Source organism: Microtus ochrogaster, chromosome 6 (assembly GCF_000317375.1).
Source record: "Microtus ochrogaster isolate Prairie Vole_2 chromosome 6, MicOch1.0, whole genome shotgun sequence".
NCBI lineage: Eukaryota > Metazoa > Chordata > Mammalia > Rodentia > Cricetidae > Microtus > Microtus ochrogaster.
Genome location: NC_022013.1, coordinates 59,773,608 through 59,796,305, shown reverse-complemented (window position 1 = coordinate 59,796,305; position 22,698 = coordinate 59,773,608). Strand labels below are relative to the sequence as shown.

The window sequence follows — 22,698 nt, the reverse complement described above, 5'->3', positions numbered from 1 at the left end:
AAACCAAAAAAAAAAAAAAAGAATTTTTTTTGCTTAATTCGCTAGTATTCATTCTGGTGTGTGAGGTGAGCTATTGACACAGTTTGGTCTTTTACACAAATAACAACCTCATTAAAAGCATTGGTGCATACCTTTAATCCCAGTGTTGGCAGGGTTGCCAGTTAGAGTCCAGCCTGAACTAGATAGTGAGTACCTGTCTCAGAAATGAACGATGGTGCTGGAGAGATGGTTGGGCAGGTAAGTGCTGGCTGCCCTTCCAGACGACCTGAGGTCAGTTGCCAGCACCCATGTCTGGTGGTTCATGACTGCCTGCAACTCTGTAACACAAGCTCCAGGATGATCTGATGCACTTTTCTGACCTCCAAAGACACACACATGTGTGTGTATACATACACATATATACACCACCCACAAAATAAATCTTAAAGAAGAGCAAACCAGAAGACAAATGGCAGTGTTGGTCCCACCCTCTATTCCCATCATCTGATTTGCTCTTGGTTCCCATGCATGGCTGGATGTTTCTGGACTTGGCTACCTGTGGTCAGTAATGGGCAGGTACCACACTGTGTTTCCAGATTTGCTTTGCCATCTTTCAGCCTGGCTCCTCCCGCCCCCCCAGCAAACCCACACTGCACTTGCTCCTCAGGGAAATGTTTGCTAGTTTAGTTCTAGCAGCTTTAAGCAAGACTTTGCAGTCAACTTCAGAATTTTATTATAAAAACAAATGTCTTGGTATTTCATTGGGGATATATAATTTCTATACATTAGATTGGAGCTGATTAATTTCATTGTAACATTAGCCAGAAATTCATGGGAAAAGTCTATTTTATTTTTGATTAGCAAATGTGTTAATCACAACTCTTAGTGGGTTTAGTATGCTGCCTCAGTCCAGGCATCTGACATGCAAACCCAGCTTTGCCCTATCCCAACCTCTAGTACTCAGTCGTCTGTATTCAGGCTGACATTTTCCACACCACTTTTTTGTGTTCAAGAACACGTGGCAGTTTTCTGTGTCTAGCCCACTTTACTCAACACCATGCCCTCCAGATCTGTTCACGTTTCTGCACACCACAGGTTCTCTTCGTTCTTTATGGCTGCATTCTCTGTGGATATACATACCATGGTCTTGCTATAAAGACACTTAACATGTCTGTTCTTGTGTGTTTCAATGAAAGCCCTCGGGCTTTATTCATAAGGTTCTTACCTTTCTTGTAAATTTAATTCCAAGTATTTTTGTATGTTTACGGTCTTTCGTGTTACTTCACTGACCTGGTCACTGAGTATATATTACACTGGATGCCCTCATAGATGCTTGGGTCGTTTGGCTTATTTTTTTTTTCCTTTGGTCCCTTTGAGTTTCCATGGCAACCCCTCATCTGCCCAAACTCATTCCTTCTTTCCCAGTTCTTATGACACTAATTGTTGTTCCCTCTTCTCTGATACATCTTACATTGCCACTGTTATGTGATAGGAGCCACGGAGAACTACACGCCTTATTCCTGATCGCGGTGGGAAACCCGCTTAGCATCCACTGAACAGCAAGCTGGGTTTAGAGTGGGCTGTCGGGGAAGGACTTTACCCATGACATTTACTGGGCCACTCTCTCATCAGTGAGACATTTCTGACAAAATCTAAGACCCATTCCTATTTTCAAAACTCAATAATAAGTGTTCCAGGCTCTCCTTGGCTCACCAGACACAGAAGCACAGATTGATTTTATTTATCGATTTGTTTTTCCTTATTAACCTACATGTGATGTTTTTGGATAACATGGTAAAATTATTTTAGCCTAACAATCACTCTGATTGTATTGTGTCCAGATTTTTTGTTCTTTCTCTTCATGCTATCACATGGCTGGACAGTCTAATTCCGCTATTTACCCAGCCAGCTTGTGTTGTTCTCTCATCTGCTTAGTTTGCCTTTTACTGCAGTCTGTGCCTGTCTCCTAGGAGGCTGTTGACACCCACACATTTGTGTAGTCACGACTCCCGTGTCCTGGTCCAGGAGGCCCTTCCCTAGCTCAGGGTTACCATGGCAAGGAGGCTGTCCTCCTTGTCTACTTAGGTCATCAATATCTTAAGCACTTTTGCTGAGTAGGCCCAGATACTGAAAATCCTCTCCTCAACCCTGAATGGGCCTTTTAGCTTGTGGCTGGTTAAAATCAACAGATGGAGTGAACTCTGTGCTTAGCCTCTGACTGTCTAGACAAGGTCCTACAGAGTCCGTCTTCTTCTGAACCATTATCCGCTTGGAGACATAGTAGCATTAGACAGCATTGGATGCCTCAGACTTCCTTCTCAATTGCCCCCGCTTTCTTCATTAGATCTTTGTTTTTTAATGGTTTAATTAGTGTATATTAATTTTACAAACTAATGGGTTTCTTCCTGACAGATCACCCCCACCCCACCCCCCATCCTAGGTTGTTTTTTAGTGCGGCGGTGAAGACCACAACTAAAAGTAGCACGGGGAGGAAAGGGTTCGTTTCAACTTACAGCTTACAGGGCATCATGGAGCCAGGCCAGGAGTTTGTGTCAGGGCCTGATTTGTTACCTTCATTTTTTCTTTTGTTTTCCTGTTTTGAAAAAAATCCATGGTCAGTGCCCCCCCCCCCGTCTCTGTTGGTGCAGAAGCAAACAACTCGCGATGTGGAGCCGAGGGCCCTGTCTTGCTCCGCTCAGCCTCTGCCCAGATCTAAACACGGTCTTCATATACAGTGACGCATCCCCCAAATAGCCCAATCAACCCCGAGGAATGAGTCCCGGGCACTTTCTGATTCACTTTGGTGAATACTGGAGTACCCAACACTATATTGACGTGAGTGGAGTCTTGTGGCCTTGGGTCCGGCTGGCAGAAACGACCTCATGGCTGGTATCTGGCTTCAACATGGACCGCAGGCATCCTTCTGTGTCATTCGAGGAGAGGCCCCATGGTGCTGACACCTGCTGCTGAGCTCCTCACACCTGCTCACTGTGCTGCCAGCAGGTAAAGCCAACTGCAAGGTCACTGTCACTCTTAACAGTGAGGCTTCCAATGTTTCTTTTCCTTTCTAGAGATGCCCAGGTGATCGAGCTGTGAGTGGCCAGCTGCATCAGGAGAGGCTTTAGGTGTTTTGGGTCTGAACACCCAAGGCTGGTGATGGATCATTACACGGTCAGGTACTAAAAGGACTCCAATCAACAGCACCTCTGTCCCGAGGGACGATATCACGCCTGTTCTGCAGGAGTGTCCGTACAGGGGGAGAACATGACTCGGCAGCAGGGGACAAAGAAACCCCAAATCCATAGTTCCCATCCTACGTGCTTGTGTGGGAGCTGTGCACGCTTGTACAACACCATTGTATCCACATCAGTGGAGAACCATCCATCCCACACGGATCGCAGAAATGGGAACCAAGCCGAGACAGTTTCCTCAGCACCACGGGGTTATAACCCTCTAGACTCAGGCCTCACAGTCTTAGCAGCCAGGAGACTCCCACTTCTAAGACGAACCACGTGAGCATTCAGGGGAGCATGGAACTGATAAGCCCGTGTCCAGTGCTATCAGTGAAAGGCTGCCCTTGTAAGGGAGGAGAGGACAAACCAAGCCAGAGTGAGAGGAAGAAAATCAACAGCCCGGGGAAAGGCCTTGGACCTGAAGCGCTGCAAATGAATGAGGGTGTGGTCAAGAGCAAGCTGGCCTGGCTCCTCACAGAGAGCACAAGAACGCAGGCTGGCATCATGGCCCTCATACAGTGAACACAGGGCTTGCAGGAAAGGCCTCGGGAAACAAACCCTGGTCATGCTCCTCTTCCCGATACAAGATTGGGACACGGGCTCTGTGAACATTCCCACGCTGCCATCATTTCTGGTTTGGGAGACTCTGCTTTTCCATTCTTCGAGAAGACGGGTGGCCGTGTGGACTGGGTCTGCTCAGATGGGGTTCCCTCCATCATACTACGCTGGAAGATGAGCTGGCTTTTCAGAACCAAGTGCCGCATTACAATAATGTCTGGAGTCCCAGGGCGTCTTTTGTCTGACTTGACAACAGGGCTACTCATTAGCAACTTTTGCTAACTGATCACCTCAAGCAGTTACATGCTACTCATAAGCATTCTTCCGTGTTTGCGATAGAATAAATCATCGTGTACGGGAGCTGGTAATTGATTTGCTTCTTTTAGCAGCATTTTAATTAAAACATCTGGTTTGTGAATGGCAGAATCACTTGTGAGTGAAGGTGAATGGCTTTGGATTCTCGGTCCTTTTTTCATGTTTTCCACACACGCCACGGGGTCCTCCCCACCACTGCACCTCGTGACATGTTTTCCAGACATGTTTTTGCTTTGTCTCCTTGCCCCACATAGAATTTAGCAAACAGAAGCACAGTCATGTGACACCCAATTATGGGGAAACTCTGAGGAATACACCCCTCCGTGCTGCCAGCCTTGGGTGGGCACCATGTAGCGTGCTTTACGTGAGTCAGATCAAGACGGCTGTAAGGTCGTTAGATGATGCAGCCTTGTGGTACACTGTCACACATGTAGGCCGTTCTTAACGGAAGTGCCATTGCACTGTTCTTATCTGACCAACAGCATGTCCCCAGGTGGCAAGGGACTCATGTCATGGACGGGGAACCATTGGCCATGAAACCTCTCTGGCTTTCTCCCCAAACCCCAATTCAGTGGCTTCCATCTGGAAGTTCTTAATGGAAAACTCTGAGGCTCTTCTTGAGAGCAGCTTCCAGAGATGCAACTCTAAAGGACAATACCTCTTGACAGCCCCCTTCTCAGGAGCAGCTTCCAGGGAGGATGGTAGCTCTTGGAGCTATTGGGGACAACCACTATGAGTCGCTCTGCTGGGTCAGTGTCTTGGATAGGGGCATTGATACCTGGTTGTCTCATCCCCCCCATTTGGGGACATTGTAGCAGAGGCCATGGGTGAGGTAAGCCTTACTTTCCTGGCCTCAGAGACCATGGAGCCCCTAAAGCATATGTAGTCTCCTTGATATCTCCCCACAGGATGGAGAGCACCACACTTAAAGATCGGGGACAAGTGATGCTCAGTCTAGCTGTGGTGTGGAACCTGTAGGACTTGGTACCTGGAGGAAGAGAAGAGAAGCTGAGAGAAGTCAGCAAGTTAAAAATTAGCAATAGGTAATCTACCGAGAAATTAAAAATATTGAGATTCAATTCCTAAATAAGCTCAAGGCATAAAATGAAACATGTACGTTCATGTATGTTTTCTCTGTGTACTAAGAGCCCACACAGGTGACGCAGGAAGTGTGTGAGTGTCTTGGGTTCTGCTCTAGACCCCCGTACAGCATCAAAGGCTAGAACAGAGACACAGAGACAAGTTACACGGGCGAGGTGGAAGTGTCAGGCTGATTTCCAAATCAGTCGGTGCCCTTCTACATCCTTGCCCCTTCAAGCAGGGCGATAATGTGGCTGGGGATGGAATGAGGGAATGGTGGATGTTGATGAGGATGGGTAGGTTGGGGAAGAATGGAAAAGAGAAGAAAAAGGAAGATGGTCCCCCTCCTAGAGTCAACAGTTACCAGCGTGGGCTAGACCCCACCTAGCTCGGAAGGGTCTCCAGCTGAGTCCTGGATTTTTAAGCCAACGCTTCGGAGCCCAGCATGGGGCTGGCGGCATTAGGACAAAGTGAACCTCACACTTCCCACAGGGCTTCTGTAAAAGTTCTGTGGAGGTTGTGCCTGATAATGAGAGTTAAAAACATGTGGGATTTTTATTCTGGAATATGTTTAGAGATCCCTGAGAAGGCCCAGCGAGAAGGGGAGAGAGGAGAAGCAGACTGGAGGAGATGATGGAGGCGGTGGGATTGCTAAGACAGAGGGATGCTGAGCCCAGCAGAGCCACGGCATAAACAGAGAAGTGGCCGGTGAGGGCAAGTCTGAACGAGGGGCTGCCTGGGCTGCTCCGAGCACAGCCTGAGAGCCGATTCTTCTCCTCCTGGGCAATTTGTCACAATCTCAGACTTGCCATACTAATTAATCAACCTTCAAAAATAGCCTTTTTCAGAAGGGTATTGCTATCGGATGACAAGCAGGTGGCTTATCTTCAGGCTGTGGAAGCAGAGCACAGGATCCCAGCCTCCCTGGTCAGTGGATCATAAGTTCAAGCGCTCATGGTCCTGAGTTTCAGCCAATGCTCTCTCTCTCTTTCTCTGCGACACATCTTTGCATAATTAAAACAAATCTTCCACAGCATAAACAAACGTAACACATCTTAAACTAATATCCCACAACACTACTACACAAATATATATACACAATACACACTGACACACATACACACAACACACAATATACACAATATAGACAAGAATAATGCATACAGATTCACAACACATACACACAACTCATGCATATACACACACAGAGTGATAGGCGCACACACTGTAAATGCTAGAACAAAAATATTTCCTTGGAAGTTGCAAGACATTAAAACGTAACACAGGATTCTAACACTGGGGATGACCAAGTTATGCCTCATTTCTAGCCCTTTGCCAGTGCCCACAATATACTCTGCACACGAGCTGTAGAAGAGCCTTTGAAAGAGGCCAAAGGGCCTCCCAGAGCCGCTGAGACCAGGGAAAAGCAGAGAATGGAGCCTCAGATGTACCCAGTGTCTTCCCAAAGATGCACCCCAGTCACACTGCACATAGGGCGGGTTGATTTCCTGTCATCACAGCCCTTGGGATTTGGGGAACGAAACCAGAAATGAAGCTGACTTAGGGATGGAGTAGGTCTGCTTTCAAGTTCTCCTTCAGTTCTTGGTTGACCCCCAGCCTCAGTACGCACGCTGGAGGCTCAGAAGAGCCGAGCAGAGAGGTGAGTGTCTGGCCTACAACTGACTGGAAGGAGGGCAAGGTTCAAATTCTGCCAAGTTCAGGGCTTTGGGGTGATAGTTTATTCTAAGTGTGTGTCAAAGCACCTGGACCTTTGGTTTAGCTATTTTGAATAAACACAAGGGTTTGGTAGTGGGTGAGATTGCCTTTTAAATTAGTGGTCTCTGAGCAAAGCAGATTTCCCTCCACAGTGTGTATGGACCTCATTGGGTAAGTGAAAGGCCTGAATACAGCAAAAGTATGATCTCTCGAGCAAGAACAGATTCCACAGTAGACTCCTCAGACACGACCTACGCCTCGGCTCCTTCAGGGTCTCTGGTCTGCCAGCCCACCCCGTGGATTTAGTAATTCATAATTGTTGTTTAAGCCACCCCTCTTTCTATACACAAAGCCCCATGTTTCTGTAGAGTCTTTACACTTATTAAACATAGGAGGTTTCTATTCAAAGCAGTAACTGGCTAGAAACAATAGACCAACAAAACCTATGGCCAGAATTGTGGCAGCTTCCCAAGGATTTAACTCGCCAGACCAAAGACCTGTGTCAAGGTATAAACTTGTAAAGATGACGGACAGAGTGACTCTACATGGAATATGATGTCACTGAAGAAGTATTGCCTACAAGAGACAGGCACACACTATGTCAAGCACGGCAACATTTGGTGACCGGATACGGGAGGGAAAATTCAAGTGACTACACTTGATTCAAAAGGAATTTGAAAATAATACAGTCACTTCAGGGAAAGTAAAGGTGAAAACAAAGCAGCCACCGCTTCTTTCCTCATGGGTGAATCTGCATCCTCTACCCCTTTTTTCTGTGACGATATACCTGTGGTACCCCTTCCACATGGTCACATGCCTGTGGACCCTTTCCTCTCGCTCTCAGATGCGTTCTGACTTTCAGCCACCTGCCATCTTTAATTGATTTAAATAGTTTCCAGTGCTTTCCTTGGTCACGGGAAGCCTGGGTTCCATGGCTTTTGCATCTAGTATCGCCACAGAAGCAGCCTCTTCTCTGGCCTCTGAATTACAGTTCAGGTTTGGTTCCATGGACAGCGGAAGTTATCCTCTGCTCTCCTTTCTCAAGAGCAGATAACTGGTGATAGCTTTATTCTCTTTGGTTCGATAGGTGGCCGTGAGGATGGCTGAGATCCACATAGGGGTCTCTGGGCTCCAAATCTAGGCACTGAGCTGGGGAAGGCTCTGACCTTCCTGGTGGCTGCAGATCTACACCAGTTCAACCCTCAAAACAGTTAAGTTACAGAGAGTTGTGTAAACACTCCATGCTCCTGAACGGTGAGGGGCACAGGACTATGCCACCAGAGCGAGCACTGTGCAGCCTCAGGCAGGGTGAAATGATCCCATTCTGTAACTTTGTAGTGAATGAGTGTTAATAACTAGAGAAGAGAGGCTGTTGGGAAGGGAAAGGGAGAGATAGTCACAACAACCTGAGGTGGAAACAGAAGGTAACTTTGACTTCAGGGACCTGCAGGGTATCCTCAGAAAGCCACTGGAGCTAAGGGGACCCCCTCAGTCCCCTCCCCACTCTGTCTGAGAACCTGTGTCTGAATCGTCTCTGATAGCAAAGAAGGGGGCAGAAGGAGAGCATGTCTGGGTCACGCAAGTGAAAAAAAGGCAAGGACTCTAGGATGTCCGTCTTCCAGGAGGGAACGTCTTCTCAGCTCTAAGAGTAGTTTACAACACTGTCTATGGCAATTTTAGATAAAAGTTGCAAGGTGGCTCTAGCTTTTTAGGCTGGAAACAGAGACTCACCACTTATGCGAGATTATGACCCAATAAACCCCGCTGAAAAATGAAAACGCCACTAAGTCACAGGTGCGTTTAGTGCACCTAACACGACACACACCAATTTAGCAATCCATGGCACTTCAGAGAAGTGGACTGTCTTCGGATGCTCAGCTCCAGAGGAGGCCCAGGCCAGGGGCTGCAGCTCACCATTGTGAAGTCGCTGAAGTATGAGTCCAAGTGTCTCAGACTGGGATACCAGCAGCACCATGTCTGGCTTCAGGCCAGCTCTCCTACAGGCTCCCTTGTCCAGGGGTAGATGGCAGAGCTGTGTTTGGGGACAGGAGGAAAGGCAGGTACTAGAAAGCCCCTGGCAGCAAGACAACTGTCTGTGATGCTGACACGGCCCTTTCGTGATGATGTCCACTTCATGGCTTAGCAGCTATTTGAGCTCAGAAAACAAGGAAGAAAATGTGTGTGGAGGGGGTGGGGTGTGTGGAGAGAAGTACATCCTCTCAGGGACTTTCATTTTTGTGCAAGGTCATGTGTTCTGTTTTCCTTTTTGTTGCTATGATAAAATGCCTTTACAAAAAGCAACTCAGGGAAGAAAGGCCTGGTTTTAGCTGGCGCTCCCAGGTGACTGTCCATCACTGCAGGAAGTCAAGGCAGGATCCTGAAGCAGCTACTCAAGCCCAGAGCCAGAGCAAAGAGACTCCAATGCATACACGCCCCCTACTACTCAGCTCACCCCCTCCCAAACCCCGGGAACAGCCACCCATGTCCATTTACCCCAGTGCCTACTTAGTGGTAGGGGTGTACTGCAGCTTTGCTGCCCTGTTAGGGTAAGGCCTAGATGACATCTAGATCTGTGCACCTCCTCCAGGCAGCCAGAGCAATCACCCCTCAGGTATCTGAGCGGGTCCTGCCCAGCCTCCCAGGCAGTGTTGAGTTCTAGGCCATGCTCTCCAGTCCACACAGCTGGAGAGGCTGCTAGGACCTCCAGAGCCTAACTGGCCAAGCCTACCCCTGGGCGTGGCTCTTCCTGCAGCCCAGCTGGTTTCCATCACGTTTTCCCCCAGCATGTCCTGTCTTCATTTGTCCTTGTTTATGTGTTCTGGCAAATGCATGTCATGGCTTTCCCACAGAGCCCTATTCTTGCCTGTGAGGTTTTAACCCTATGTGGCTGGGACATTTTAACCCTTTGTGCCTGGGGCAGGTTTTCTCAGCCCAGCTCTGTTAGCCGCACCCAGGGATGGAGAACTGTTCTCAATCACAGGGGGTTAGTACGGGTTGAGGGGCCTGTGGGAGGGGCTAGTGTTGAGCCTCAAGTGGACCAGGGTCTCACAGGAGGCTCTGCAAATCTCACTTATGAGCCTGTATCTTTCCCCCAACCTCATAGCATTTAAACAAAATAGAAGTAATGTATTGCTTATTTTCTTACAGAAACAAAAATTTCTGGCATAGACCCATCGTTTAGGACAGGCACCTCACCCAGGCAGAAACAAGCAAAGGCTAACTGCCAAAAATCCCCGAGAAACAACCAAAAGTAAAATGTAGCCACTGTTGAGTTCTGATTACGAACACAGTCCCCAGCTGAAGCTAAACTGACCCCTCACCTTCCAAGACCAATTCAGCCAAAATTTCAGCATGGATGGATGCCCAAGGAATCCCATCCCTAACAGAGAAACCATGGACAATCAATGACAGAACTCAGTTTTCTTCAGGGACACAGTCTCTAAATGATTCCCCATGATCCAGGCATATACAGGCAACATTAAACAGATTTATTTGGTTAGAAAAAAGAAGAAGAAAGAAAGAAAAAAAGAAAAGAAAAGTGGCATGGTGGTGGTGCATGCCTTTAGTCCCAGTACTCAAGAGACAGACACAGGCAGATCTCTGTGAGTTTGAGGCCAGCCTGGCCTACAGAGCAAGTCCTAGGTCAACCAGAGCTACACAGAGAAACTCTGTCTTGAAAAACTAAAAAAGAAAAAAAGAAAAAAAGCACCTGAAGTTGGGAGGAAATATTGGTGAGGGGTATTGGGCAAACTGCAGTGAAGGGAATGAGGGGGGATTTCTTCAAAACACACCGCATGCAAGTATGGGATTTTCAAACTGTGAGAAAATCAAGTGAGTTCTTAAAAAGTGAGACCACCAGCCCACGGCAGCAGTTTCTCCTGCCATCTCTGTATCATGTCAGGATGGCCCAGAAGCACCAGGTTGTTCAGATTCCAGCTGCCGAGCTCCTGAGTCCAATAAGCATCTTTTGCTTATAACATACGCAGCTTGTGGTATTTTGTTACAGCAAAATGGACAGAGCAGCCATCTTTCCCTGTGAGTACAAAGCTGAATCGCTACATCACTGGCCAGGGTTCTTTCTCCCTAAGTGGTGCTGGTTGGGGCAGGTGATGCAGGCAGATGGTGGGAGGGGCGGATCCCTGTTGTTAGGGATGTGTGGGATCCCAGTTCTCCCTGTCCATGAGGTTCAGATCATGAGCACCAACAGCAACTAATAGCACCTAGCATCAGACTCCCTAAGGAGGAAAATTCAGAGGTCACCCTGCGGAGGATGCAGTTGACTGAAAGCCCTGCTGCATGCTTCAGATCCCTTTCTTGGGTGGGTATTTTACGCGACCTGATCCAGCCTTCCCAGAAGCCCCCACTCCACCCTGCTGCTCTGTCCCACCCCAGCCTAGACTCCAAATCTCCCGCTCCTTAAGCAACTGCACCATCTCTCTGAAGAATGGTGTGAGAAAAGCGCCGTCTTAATGCAGATCTTTGAAAGCAGAGGAGTTGGCTCATGATCCGGGAAGCTGAAAGTACGGGGGCCAATCCAGAACTTCAGGTCATCTTCCTGCAATGCCACCCGTATGCCTCGGGTATGAGCCAAAGGCGCAGCGCAATGCACGGGAGGACTTGGAAGCAAATCAAGTCAGCCTTCAGGACTGTCAAGTCCAAGTGCAAGATCATTCCAGTTAATTTAGAAATAGCAGTCTGGGAGCTGGGGCCTGGCTGAGGGGGAAGACAGATCTATCTTAGCACTTCTGGCAGCGTGACTGTCTAAGAACACAGAGGGTGTGGTCAGCTGCTGGGTGTCAGCTCCTGGGTCACGTGCTGGAGTCCAGCTGTTAGAGAGAGGCACTTTTGCACACAGCAGCCTGATTACACAGCAGAGTTTCATTGAGCTTGGACTGCTGGGCAGCGGCAGCGCGAGGCTCTTGGGTAGACTTGTCCTGCCTGAGACCTCAACTGCTCCCTGCTCCTAGATAGAGAAAGCCCAAGCTGTTTGTGCGGCAGCCCAAAGGTGGAGGTCATAACCTCAACAAACTGTGCTCAAGGAATAATTTTCACAAAACCAGAAGGACAGACGCTAAACTCTGCGCCTTCTGTTTGTGCTTGCCTTTTGAGACCTGACTCTTGTTGCTTCATTGCTAAGTGACTGAGTTTTTCCATGTGGGTCTACAAACTTTTTTTTAAAAAAAAAAAAAAAAAAACAGCTCCGAGGCAACATTTCTCTGCTGGACCCTCGACCTGTCTGAACTCCCTGCCTGGCACTTTCTTTGTCCACATAGCACAAGGGTGAAGTCATCATCTTTAATCCCTTCATGGCAAAACACAGCTTCCTCCAGTTTTTTCCTGGCCCAAACCTGGCCCAGTTTCTGGTGCTGCTGCCATTCGCCTCTCTCCCTTGGGTGTTAGGTCTTGCCTTGAGGAGGGGACTCAGGGGACCTCACTGCTGGGAGGCATTTGCCTTTCAGTGGCAAGAAAAGGTCCTTCACCCCCGAAATACCTTTACACCATGGCTTGGCCACAGAAATCCCACAGCCACAACCTGACACAGGCGGCCATACCAGGCACAGCCAGGCTAATTCTGGCTCTGGCTGTGTGGGATGGTGGGTGAGCGGAAGCTCCCGCAGCTTGTTTCAGAGCACAAGCCTCTCTGGAATTAGAAGCCAAGGCAAGTGTGGAGCCTCTGCTTTCTGCACGGCTGTGGCTGCTTTGTTTCCTGTTTCCTTCTCAGCTGAGATGATCCGAGGCAGGGAGGAGCAAGGAGGAGCAGGGGTTGGAAGAAGAGAGGGCTGGAAAATACTGCGGGCTTTCTGGACCAGGCTTAGTGCTCACATGCAATGTTTGCAGCGCCTTGGCCAAGAGACGGCCAGAGCTAAAAAAAAATTGCTGTGCTGGGCCTTTTGGGCTTTTGCACACCACCCCTCCTGGCTGCCTCAGAGAAGCAAGGAGGTTCCTGGCAAGACCGGAGACCCAGCTGGAAAACTTTGGAGCTGAAGTGGGGTGGAGGGGAGGCAGTGGAGGGGGTTGGAGAGGATTGAGCAGAGCCATGGGGGTGTTCTCTGCTCAGTGTCTGCATGGAGTAAGTGGGAGTTCACATACACATACACACACACGGACAGGAACAGTTCAGAGACCCTGTGCCGGTGAAGGACAATCGCATGCTGTCTTTAGGGTGTAAGCAACCTAGGAGGAAGCCACCTTGTGTACCACACTAGGACAGAGCCCCTGGCCTTGCACACCTAGGGGATCAGACCCCTTCCACATGTGCCTCAGTCTCCCTCTGGAGAAGAAGTGTGAACAGTGCCTTCCTGCTGGGGCTAAGGACAATCCTTAGCCAAGGTCACATAGCGATACTGGGAGGAGGGGAGGATCCGACTACAAAGTCTAGAAAGCATTCTTTCGGCTAGGAACTGTGAGGCTGAAGACAAAAGCAAATATCTATAAATCATGTCTGCCAGTTGGTAGTTTTCTATGAGGCGAGGTAAATGGTGCTGAAGTTGCTGACAGGAACCCTGGGTCTGAACACGGAGGCACACTGCTAGGGTAGCAGAGGTGTCCTCCCAGGCTGCCCTGGAACACCATATTGATCACCTGGTTCTTAGTGGTTACCTGGTTCCAGAATTCCCTGATGGGTCCAGGGAGGCCCACGGAACCAGATGCTGGCCAGTGAGTCATTTTATCCAGACATATTCAAACACTGCAGGGAAAATCAATGCCTACTGAACCTTTGTAGCTGGGTAACATACTTGCCCTCTAATACAGTGGAAAACAAACAAACCAGCTCACTTATTGGGGGCAGAGAATTCAAATAGGTCAAGGAGAAGATGTCCAGGGCTCCGCCTGGACCACCCCACAGCCGGACAGCAAAGCCGTTTGAAGTTACTCTGGTTCTAGCATCTAGTGATTGACAGAGACCCACGGAGGAGGCTGCTGCCTGGAGTGTCTGTGTGGCCTTCCCCTGCGGTCTGAGAGTTCTCGGAGCATGGTGGATGACTGAAAAGGAGAGTGGGGAGGGTGGAGAGGAAGCCGCCGTCACTAGCCGAGTGCCACCAGCTGGCATGCTTCTCTCCCCCGCAGTGTGCTGCCTAAGACAATTATAGAAGCTACCCTGACCCAGGATGCAGGACCCTGTCACACTACGCAAGAAGAGCATGCAGGTTAAAACTGACATGGTATCTGTAGTGCTTGGAATTAAAAATGCTTTCTGTAGGACCATGTATTCGAACACTTGGCCACAGTTGGGAGGGACCTTTGGGTTGTCTTAGAGTTTCTGTGGCTCTGATGAACACCATGACCATAAGCAATTTGCTTATACTTCTGTGTCTGAGTCTGTCATGAAAGTACTTCGGGGGCAGGAACTCCAGGCAGGAGCCTGGAGGCAGGAGCTGAGGTACAGACCAGGCAGGAGCACTGCTTTCTTGGCTTGCTCCTCATGACTTGATCCGCTTGCTTTCTTACACAGCTCAGGACCACATGTGCAGGGGTAGCACTGCACTCTGTGGGCTGAACTCTTCCCACATCTATCCCTAGATTCCTCAGACCTGTCTACAGGCCAGACTTACTGAGGCATTCTCTTAGTTATGGATTCCTTCTTGCCAAGTTGACAGAAAACCAGCCAGCGCAGAGGTTGAGACTTGCTGGAGGAAAAGGGTAGGCCTGGGACCCATATGTCCTTGATCTGTTTCCTGTTCTCTCTGCTTCCCCCTGAGCTGTACATGCTGTCATGCTTTCAACTCCTATGGGCTCTCAGCCCCTGGAACTATAGATACACCAAAACAAATCCTTCCTTCCCTAAGGTCGTGCTTCTGATCGTGATATTTTATCGTGCCAACAGAAAATTCACTAGTCCGCTATCTGTGGGAAAGTCAGTCTCAGAAGGTCAAATACAACTTATTCTTTTCTGAAGCGGGCTGTTGACACTCGGAGATGCTGTTTTCAAGTCCTCTTTGTGCTTTTATATATGTTCAGAGCAGAATTCTATTTGGTACTTTTGTGGAGAAGGGCACACACTTAGTTTTTACACAAATGAGATCATCACTGCATTTAATTGCTGGGAAGTGAAGCTCTCGTTAGGGAATGGTATTACATAGCCTGGTGGCACTGTGATTTATCTGACCATTTCTCTCTTTTGGTGGCTTTCGGAATGTTTCCTGTTTTGTTTTTTTCTGTATCACTAGCCAAAGCTGAAGTCAGTATTTCTCTACGTCGTTTTACATAATGCAGTTGTGGTTCCTTCCTAGGAAAGAGATGATGTTAGCATGTACAGCGTGGAGCATGCCCCCACTGACATGATGGTGGTGTGTGCATTGTGGAACATGCCCACTCATATGAGGGTAGCATGTACAATGTGGAACATGCCCACTTACATGATGGTAGTGTGTATAATGTGGAGCTTGCCCACTGATATGATGGTAGTGTGTACAGTGTGGAGCATGCCCACTGATATGATGGTAGTGTATACAGTTTGGAGCATGCCCACCGATACGGGGGAAGCATGTACAGTGTGGAGTGTGCCCACTGATATGATGGTAGTGTGTACAGTGTGGAGCGTGCCCACTGACACCCACAGAGTGCTGTAATGGGTGAAGCAGAACCTCTATGTGAAATGCTAAGTTTCTATGCTAACGGGGCTGTGGCTGCCCCCTCATCTTCACCAGCACGTGCTATTGTCAGTCTTCCTCACTTTTGCCTCTTACCCTCAGGAACTGCTACAGTAGACAAGCAAGCTTTGAAGCGGATAATGACGGCTAGGCGGAATGGCTGCTCACTCATCTCTTAGCTTTCTATTTAATTCTGGGGGAAATGCCTATTAATGCCCTTTACGTTTTGTTTCATTTCGCTAAGACATAGAGAAAAGCAACTACAAATTGAAATTTTGTTTTATTTTTTATTTTTTTGAGGTAAGATCCCAGGCTAGTCTTCAACTTCTGATTTTCCTGACTCTCTCTCAAATGCTAGGACTCTAGTTAGATACCACCTACCACTGTAAATAGTAAGATATTGGTTAACCACTAAGTGATGACAGAGACCTGACAGGGTCCATGCAGATGGTTCAGGGGATGAAGGCAACTGCTACCAAGCCTCACAACCTGTGTTTCCAATCCCTGCGGCCCACTAGGTAGAAGGAGAGAACAGATTTCTGTAAGCTGTCCTCTGACCTCCACACACGTGCCACGACACATGTGCGCTCCGTCCCTGCTCCCCACTCACAACACAAAATAAATAAGCAGGTTGTAATAAAAATCTGAAAGAAAAAAGACACGTGGTGCTTGCGTGAACAGACTCCACTTAGTAAAGCCTCCCTAAAATCGCACAGAAATTATTTCTCTCTGCTTACACTTATTCTTAAGACATAACCTCTGAGCCGTCGGAAGAATATTGTAATTGTTTCACATGAGGCGAGACCTAAGCTCATCTTTTTACGTACCGAATACAAATTTTTAGGATCATTTACGGGCTGAGCCTTCTTTCCCACCAGAGGGTTGTTTATTTGCATTATCGCTTAAATGTTCTAACTTTCCTCTGCCATCGATTCAAATGTTTGCTAGTGCCTTTGTTTCTTATAAGGCATGCCTTTCTCTTTATACAGAAAGAAAGGGCTAGTTGTTTCCTCTGCCAACTGTGAACTTGCTGCAGGTGTGACTTCCTGGCTCAGTAGGAGTTTGCCAGAGGATGCTGAATGTGCCGGTGAAGGTCTCATAAATCCATCACCTTTTATAAGCGCTGGGAATTTAGAATTCAAAGGACTAAAGCAAGCGAGACTGAGCAACAGGTGGGTGTGGTGCCGGAAGTGTGTGCGGAGCAAGGACGTGCCTGAAGAAAAGGTGATTCTCTAAGGCTTTATGTCTGGGAGCTTCAGAGCTTTGGGGTGCTGAGAGCAGGCAGCTGCAGGAGGTAGGTCTTAGCTTCAATCAGCTAAGGTCAGCCCAATGTCTTCGTTATTTACTCACCAGTTTGGCAAGTACTTCTACATCACGTGTTCATGTGTTGAATGTTGCTTAAGCACGAGCCATACGAGAAAGATGAAGGACCTCTCAGAGTCTGCATTTGAAGAGAGATTGGATCTGTTGTGGTAACTAATCCCCCCACCCCCACACACACTCAGGACGCTAAGATGGAGGGATGGGTACTTTGAGGCCAGCATGGGCTGGTTCAAGGTTGACTTCAGCTACATAGGGAGATCCTATCTCCAAAAACAAATATTGCGTGTGTGTGTGTGTGTGTGTGTGTGTGTGTGATGTCATCAAGAAAAACAAAGATCTTAGGGCCTGGGACAACGGGAGTGACAAGGTCAAGAGCCCTGAGCCCAGAGGAAGAGGTTGAAGAGGTTCCAGGATATGTGGGCAGCCAAGAGGAGGTGAAGCTGCAGGAAGTGGCCAAGGCGCACAGAAAGGGACAGAGTAGCAACACTAGGGAGCTAGAAAGTGCTAGGGAGCCTACACTGGCCAGGTGGGCGCTGTAGAGACAAGCCTTCTGACAAACTGCTTCAGTAGTGCAGTTAGGCCATGTTGATGTTAGGGGATGGCTGTCCATTCGTGAGCATATCTTTGATTCGGTTCATATAGTGTGAGATCATGTGTGTGGATGTGTGTGTGTGTGTGTGTGGCTCAGAGTATGGTCCTCACATGCTGAGTATGTCTGTCAGTATGGATGCTGTAAACATATATATATATCGTACCTTGTCTGTGTGGATGTTCACATTTATGTGTGTAAGAACCTAAGTGCTTGTCTGAATTCTTCTTTTCATATGATGTTTATAGATATTTTGCCTGCACATATCTCTGCATTTTATGGGTGCCGTACCCGCAGAGGCCAGAAGAAGAACATCAGATTTCCTGGGGCTGGAATTACAGATAGTGTCATGTGATTGCTGGGAATGAAATCCGTGTGCTCTCAAATTATAATCAGTGCTATTAACCTCTGAGCCACCTCCCCAATCCCTGGGCTTGAGTCTTTATGTTTGTACACAGGCTTGAGAGAACATGCCTGTGTTTGTAGTTGTGTTCCTGAGAACACCCCAGACAGCGATCACAGAGGGAGATGGGCTCACACTGGGGCCCTTTCCTGGTAACCTGACAACAAAGGACTTTACCCTTGTCAAAGGTCACAGAACAGACCCGTGTCACTGATGACATCACAGAATAAAGCCAGGATCCTAGTGATCATGTGGTCACTCAGGCTGAGGCTGGTTGGAGGGCTTCAGCACAGCCCACACCAGCTCTCACTGAGATTCTGGGTGCTGGTTTGAAGTCATGAAACACCATCTTATGGAACGCAGAGGAGAACAGACACCAACCAGTGGGACCACAATTGGCATGGCCAGCCCAGAGTCCACAAAGGAGAACACGGGCGTATGCTGGCCAGGTGCTCAGTAGATGGGGAAGGGGCAGGTTGGTCTCTGATGTTATCAAAGAGCTGTGTTGATCTTATGAAGTAGATTGGGGAAGAGCGGTGAAGAAAAAGATCATTGGGGGAAAGCTGGTTCTTCCTAGGCTGCTGTGCATCTAAGGAGTTATTTCAGAAGATGTGTAGATGAGAATGTAACTGTTCTTCTTCATATATTCATTTCAATGTGTTTGAAAAAAAATGTCAATCTTGTAGTAATATAAACATTCCTTTATAGTAAGCTAATTTAGAACGCCAACTCAGTGGCCACCAGGATGTGTCTTTGGGCAGCATTTTAGGATAAGATCTGCTCTTGGAGTCAAGAGACTCGCCAGGCACACACATCCTCTTTGCCTCAGTTTCCTTATCTGCTGGATAAAATTCCAAATAGACTCCTTAGGCTTGTTTTAAATCTTAAAGGACTCAAGGCAGGGCATTCACTTGGATGGTGAAAGGGACATGATGTGTGTGTGTCCACAGAGCGCATGAAAGGCCCCTTGGATGAGGCAGAGAGAAGTCACAGAGGAGAAGCTGGGGCTTCACCACTAGATCCATTCTTGATTTTCAAGCGAGTTTTATTGAGCTGGTGCTGCATACACAATGTGTACAGTAGAAAGAACTGTGACGATGTCCGAGTGGCAGCTGCAACCAAAGCAGACAATGTAATCATGATCTCAGACGTTCCTGAAGGCAGCCGTATGTCTTGTCCACCCTTTTAGCTCTTGGTAATAATTATTCTGTCCCTAAGTGGACTCGTGTGGTGGCTTTTCCCATTTAGCAGTTGCATTATCTCTTGTGTCTGTTCTGCACACATCCCTGGTTCATTTATTTTATCCGTGAATACAGTCGCATCCTGTGGTTGTACCACAGTCTACTTTTTTGGTCTCCTGGGTGCTGGCCTTTTTACACATCAGTTGATTAGATTCACACGCTCTTTTATTGTTATCTCCCAGTGAGGTAGCATTATGGTCATCTCTGATGAATAGTAGGCACCTTTCCCAAAGCCACCAGAGCCTGCATGACTCTATTTGTGGCTTCTCGGGAAAGTTACCTACGGTGACCTTTGAGAGCACTGATGAAACTGCCCTTGCACTTCTCAGGAAGCATGAGGAGGAACGAATCATCTCCGAGGCCAGGGCCTGCCTTCCTCCCAGAGGACGACATCTACTTGGCAGCCCGGACACACAGGATGCTGGGCTGGAGCAGCTCTCCGTCATCCCAGTCGTCCTCAGAGTACCAGTCTTATTCTCAGTACCAGTCTTGGGATTCCAGCAGGAGCGAGGAGGAGCAGGATGGCCCACCCGAGAGCGTGTGTGCACTGTACACGCATGTGCAGACCGTGCGCGGTGTGGCGGTGGCTTGGGAGACTGACGATGGCTTCGAGCCCGTCACCAGGAAGCCCCTTATCCGTGAGGCTGAGTTCATCAAGCGACAGCGGCGGAAAGGTTCCTCCTTCGAGATGGCCTCCAACACAGACCTGCGCTGGGAGCTGGAAGCCTGCAAGCACTACTGCCCGGAGCCTGAGGACTCTGTGGACTGCTGCCTGCAGGAGTTGCGAGCTCCGCCAGACTGGTTGGTCACCACCAACCATGGCCTTCGCTGTGTGGCCTGCTGTAGAGTCTTCCCCACGTTGGAGGCGCTGCTGGACCACGCCCAGCATGGCATCCGTGATGGCTTCAGCTGCCAGATATTCTTTGAGGAGATGCTGCAAAGGAAGCGGGCCCGGGATCAAAGGCAGGACCAACAGCCTGTAGAGGAAGAGCAGAGCCCTTCTGACAGTAGTGCATGTTCCAAGCCCTGCACCAAGGATCTTCCTCAGCACCCACAGCAAGAGCAACAGCCGCAGCAGCCGCCACAGCAGCAGAAGCCACAGGAGCAGGCACAGGAGCAGAAACCACAGGATCAGCCACAGCAGCAGAAACAGCAGCAGCAGAAACAGCAGCAGCCGCCGCAGCAGCAACAGCGGCAGCAGAAGCAGAGGCAGCAGCAGCAGCAGAAACAGCAGCAGCAGAAACAGCAGCAGCCGCCGCAGCAGCAGAAACAGCAGAAGCAGGATCCACAGGGGAAATAGAGATTGGAGGTGAGGTGCCCACCCTCCCTCCAGCATCATGGGCTGCTGCTCCTTTTCCAGCTAGCAGGACCAGAGCCACCAGAGCAGGGGGGGAGAGGACCAAGGTGGTGGTGGGGGGGGAAAGCTATCTATGTGGCATGTGTAACAACAAGGTGGGAGGGGTAGGAGCTTTTCCTAAAGGTGCAGCATTTCCAGCAGAGTCCATTTCCAAACCAGAATCCAAAGAAGAGGGCTTCAAGAATTCCTGACGGTGGATGCAAAATAAGAAACATGCAAGCAGGTGGCCACAGGGGTTTCCATTTTTGCTGCCAGATCCAACACAGTCAGCATTTGCTGCTCAAGCACATGTGACTCACAGGGGAGCCAACTGTAAATGAAGCTTTGGCCCTATTTTTTTCATTGTTAGGAATCTGTCATATGCCCTAATTCTATGTCTTATGTTGTTGGGATTAAACTTGAATAAGACAAAGTGGTTCCAAGTGTCTGAGTGAACCATGCTACCTGGTTGAGTAACGCTTATCAGAAATATTTCCCTCCCTCCCAGAAGTGGAACTATTTGCATTTGCTTAGTGAAATGTCTTGAGAATGGGACCCAAGTGTAAACAAAATCTTTCTCATAAACACCGTAACATGTATCCAGAAGGGGTCTGTTTAGCATCTGTCCTGCCCTTGTCTGTCACTGGGCTCAATCACGAGGTCAAGTGTGACGTTTTCCGCTTGTGACATCATGTCAGTGCTCAGGAAGTTTCAGACTGGGGATCAGTTCAGCAGTTTGGATTTTGGTTTCTAGGGCTGGGGATGCTCAAGCTGTTTGCAAGCTCCATGCTACCCATGACAAAGTCAATTGCAAAGCAAAGGGTTAATCTCAACAAGAACGTCCAAGGACCCAAGAGGAGGGGCCCTAAGACAAGTGGTCTGATCAGAAGGTGCTCCATACAACACAAGCCAGGCAGAATACCATGTAGTTTTCACAAAGACAGCGTTGTCAACACTATGAGCTAAATGATTCTTTGTGGAGGCCAGGCATTTTCTTTCCTGTGACAACCAAACATACCCAGGTAGTAACTGTGCCACAGAGGTAAGAACCCATGAGCTAGGTACAATGAGGACCTTGGCTGAGAGAATGCCTCAGTGCATCCAGAGAAGTGACAGCCACTTGACCCAGCTGCAGGACTGGAGGGATTGCTCTGCATCCCCTTCAGTGAAGACAACACTGACCACATGGCAGAGACTGACCAGGCCCAGGAGCAAGAAGAGGAGAAAAGGAATGAAAACAGGTGTGGGTGCTGTTTGGGGGATGAGGATCAACTGATTCAAAGTAATAGCAAAAGGGCTTTTCCTTGACCTGCTGGGCCCTGCAGAGCTCACCCGGGGCACTTTCCATCTGCCTTAGCATTAGCCGCTTCACTTGCTATGTTCTAGCCACACTGACCTTGCTTAAACTAAGATTTCAAGCCTCAGAGTACCAGCACACGTACTCAAGAGAGCTGCAGTTCTTCCCCTGTCTCCTGGCTGACATGCTGCCCTGCTCTGGAATTTTATCCTTCACGTCACCATAGCTCATTCCTTATTTCATGTGCTTGCTTAAGAAAGCAGGTGACAGGATCAGGCCCACACGTTTAAACGTATACTGTAGAGTGTGAGATTGGGAGACGTAGCAAAAGGAGAAAGAGGGAGGTTGGAAGATTTGTAATCTGGTGCAGGAGTCTAGACCAAGAAAGGTGGTGATTTGGATGGGGCAGGAGGAGTGAGTTCATTCGAAACCTATTTGGGGAATCAAGTGTGAAGGACTTGGAGATGAAGGAAAAGGCACACACCCAGGTGGAGTCTGCAGCTGATAGCAGGAAAGAGACTGCTGGCTGATATGGGAGACTTAGGTGGAAGATTGGAGTATGTCTGTGAAAACATGTGAACATGTGTGTGACCATGTTGTGAGCACGCACATATGCCTTAGGTGACCGTGTCTGTGTGTGAGCATGATCTCCACATGGACATAGTTCTGCCATAGTGGTCGGTTGGGGCATATGAATTCTCAGTGCTAATGGCAAATGGTTCAAGTCTAGAGCTTCAACCTTTGAAAGAGATGTTTACATGTGTTTACCCCTGACAGTCTGAAGGCTTTATATTGTGTAAATTGCTCTATTCATATTAAATCGTATGCATTCCCTACACCCCCACAAAATGTAGCTTGCAGCCTCATCTCTTTTTTGTGTTGGTGAGTGACCCAAGGCTTCATCAAGGTCACATGGATATGCATGGAGGGGTAAGGTTTCTCTTCCAGCAGCTTGACTCCAAACCTTCCTGTAACCATGACACTGAGACTTTAGCTTGGATGGGGACACAGATGAAGGTGTTCATCCTCACAGGCTG

At 48.5% G+C, this 22,698-nt stretch overlaps 2 protein-coding genes across 2 annotated transcripts in view; both read left to right on the top strand.

Moving 5' to 3' along the window:
• The window catches only part of Tmem273 (transmembrane protein 273), an 18,335-nt gene extending 14,225 nt beyond the window's left edge, over positions 1-4,110 (top strand). The window contains exon 6 of the mRNA XM_005348674.2: positions 3,051-4,110. Within this exon, the coding sequence (XP_005348731.1) occupies positions 3,051-3,075 (25 nt within the window). The 3' untranslated portion in view covers positions 3,076-4,110. The remainder of the gene's footprint in view (positions 1-3,050) is intronic.
• Positions 4,111-18,124: 14,014 nt separating this feature from the next.
• Positions 18,125-20,328, top strand: Fam170b (family with sequence similarity 170 member B). The gene is made up of 2 exons (XM_005348673.1): positions 18,125-18,243; positions 19,362-20,328. The coding sequence occupies exons 1-2, from the start codon at positions 18,125-18,127 to the stop codon at positions 20,326-20,328; spliced, it is 1,086 nt and encodes a 361-aa protein (XP_005348730.1).
• Positions 20,329-22,698: the final 2,370 nt, after the last annotated feature.

Bases quoted from the DNA above. Each gene is read 5' to 3' on its own strand.
- Fam170b (XM_005348673.1), top strand. From the start codon at position 18,125: ATGAAACACCATCTTATGGAACGCAGAGGAGAACAGACACCAACCAGT. The intron at 18,244-19,361 runs GTAGATGGGGAA...CTTCTCAGGAAG, and splicing joins GTATGCTGGCCAGGTGCTCA to CATGAGGAGGAACGAATCAT.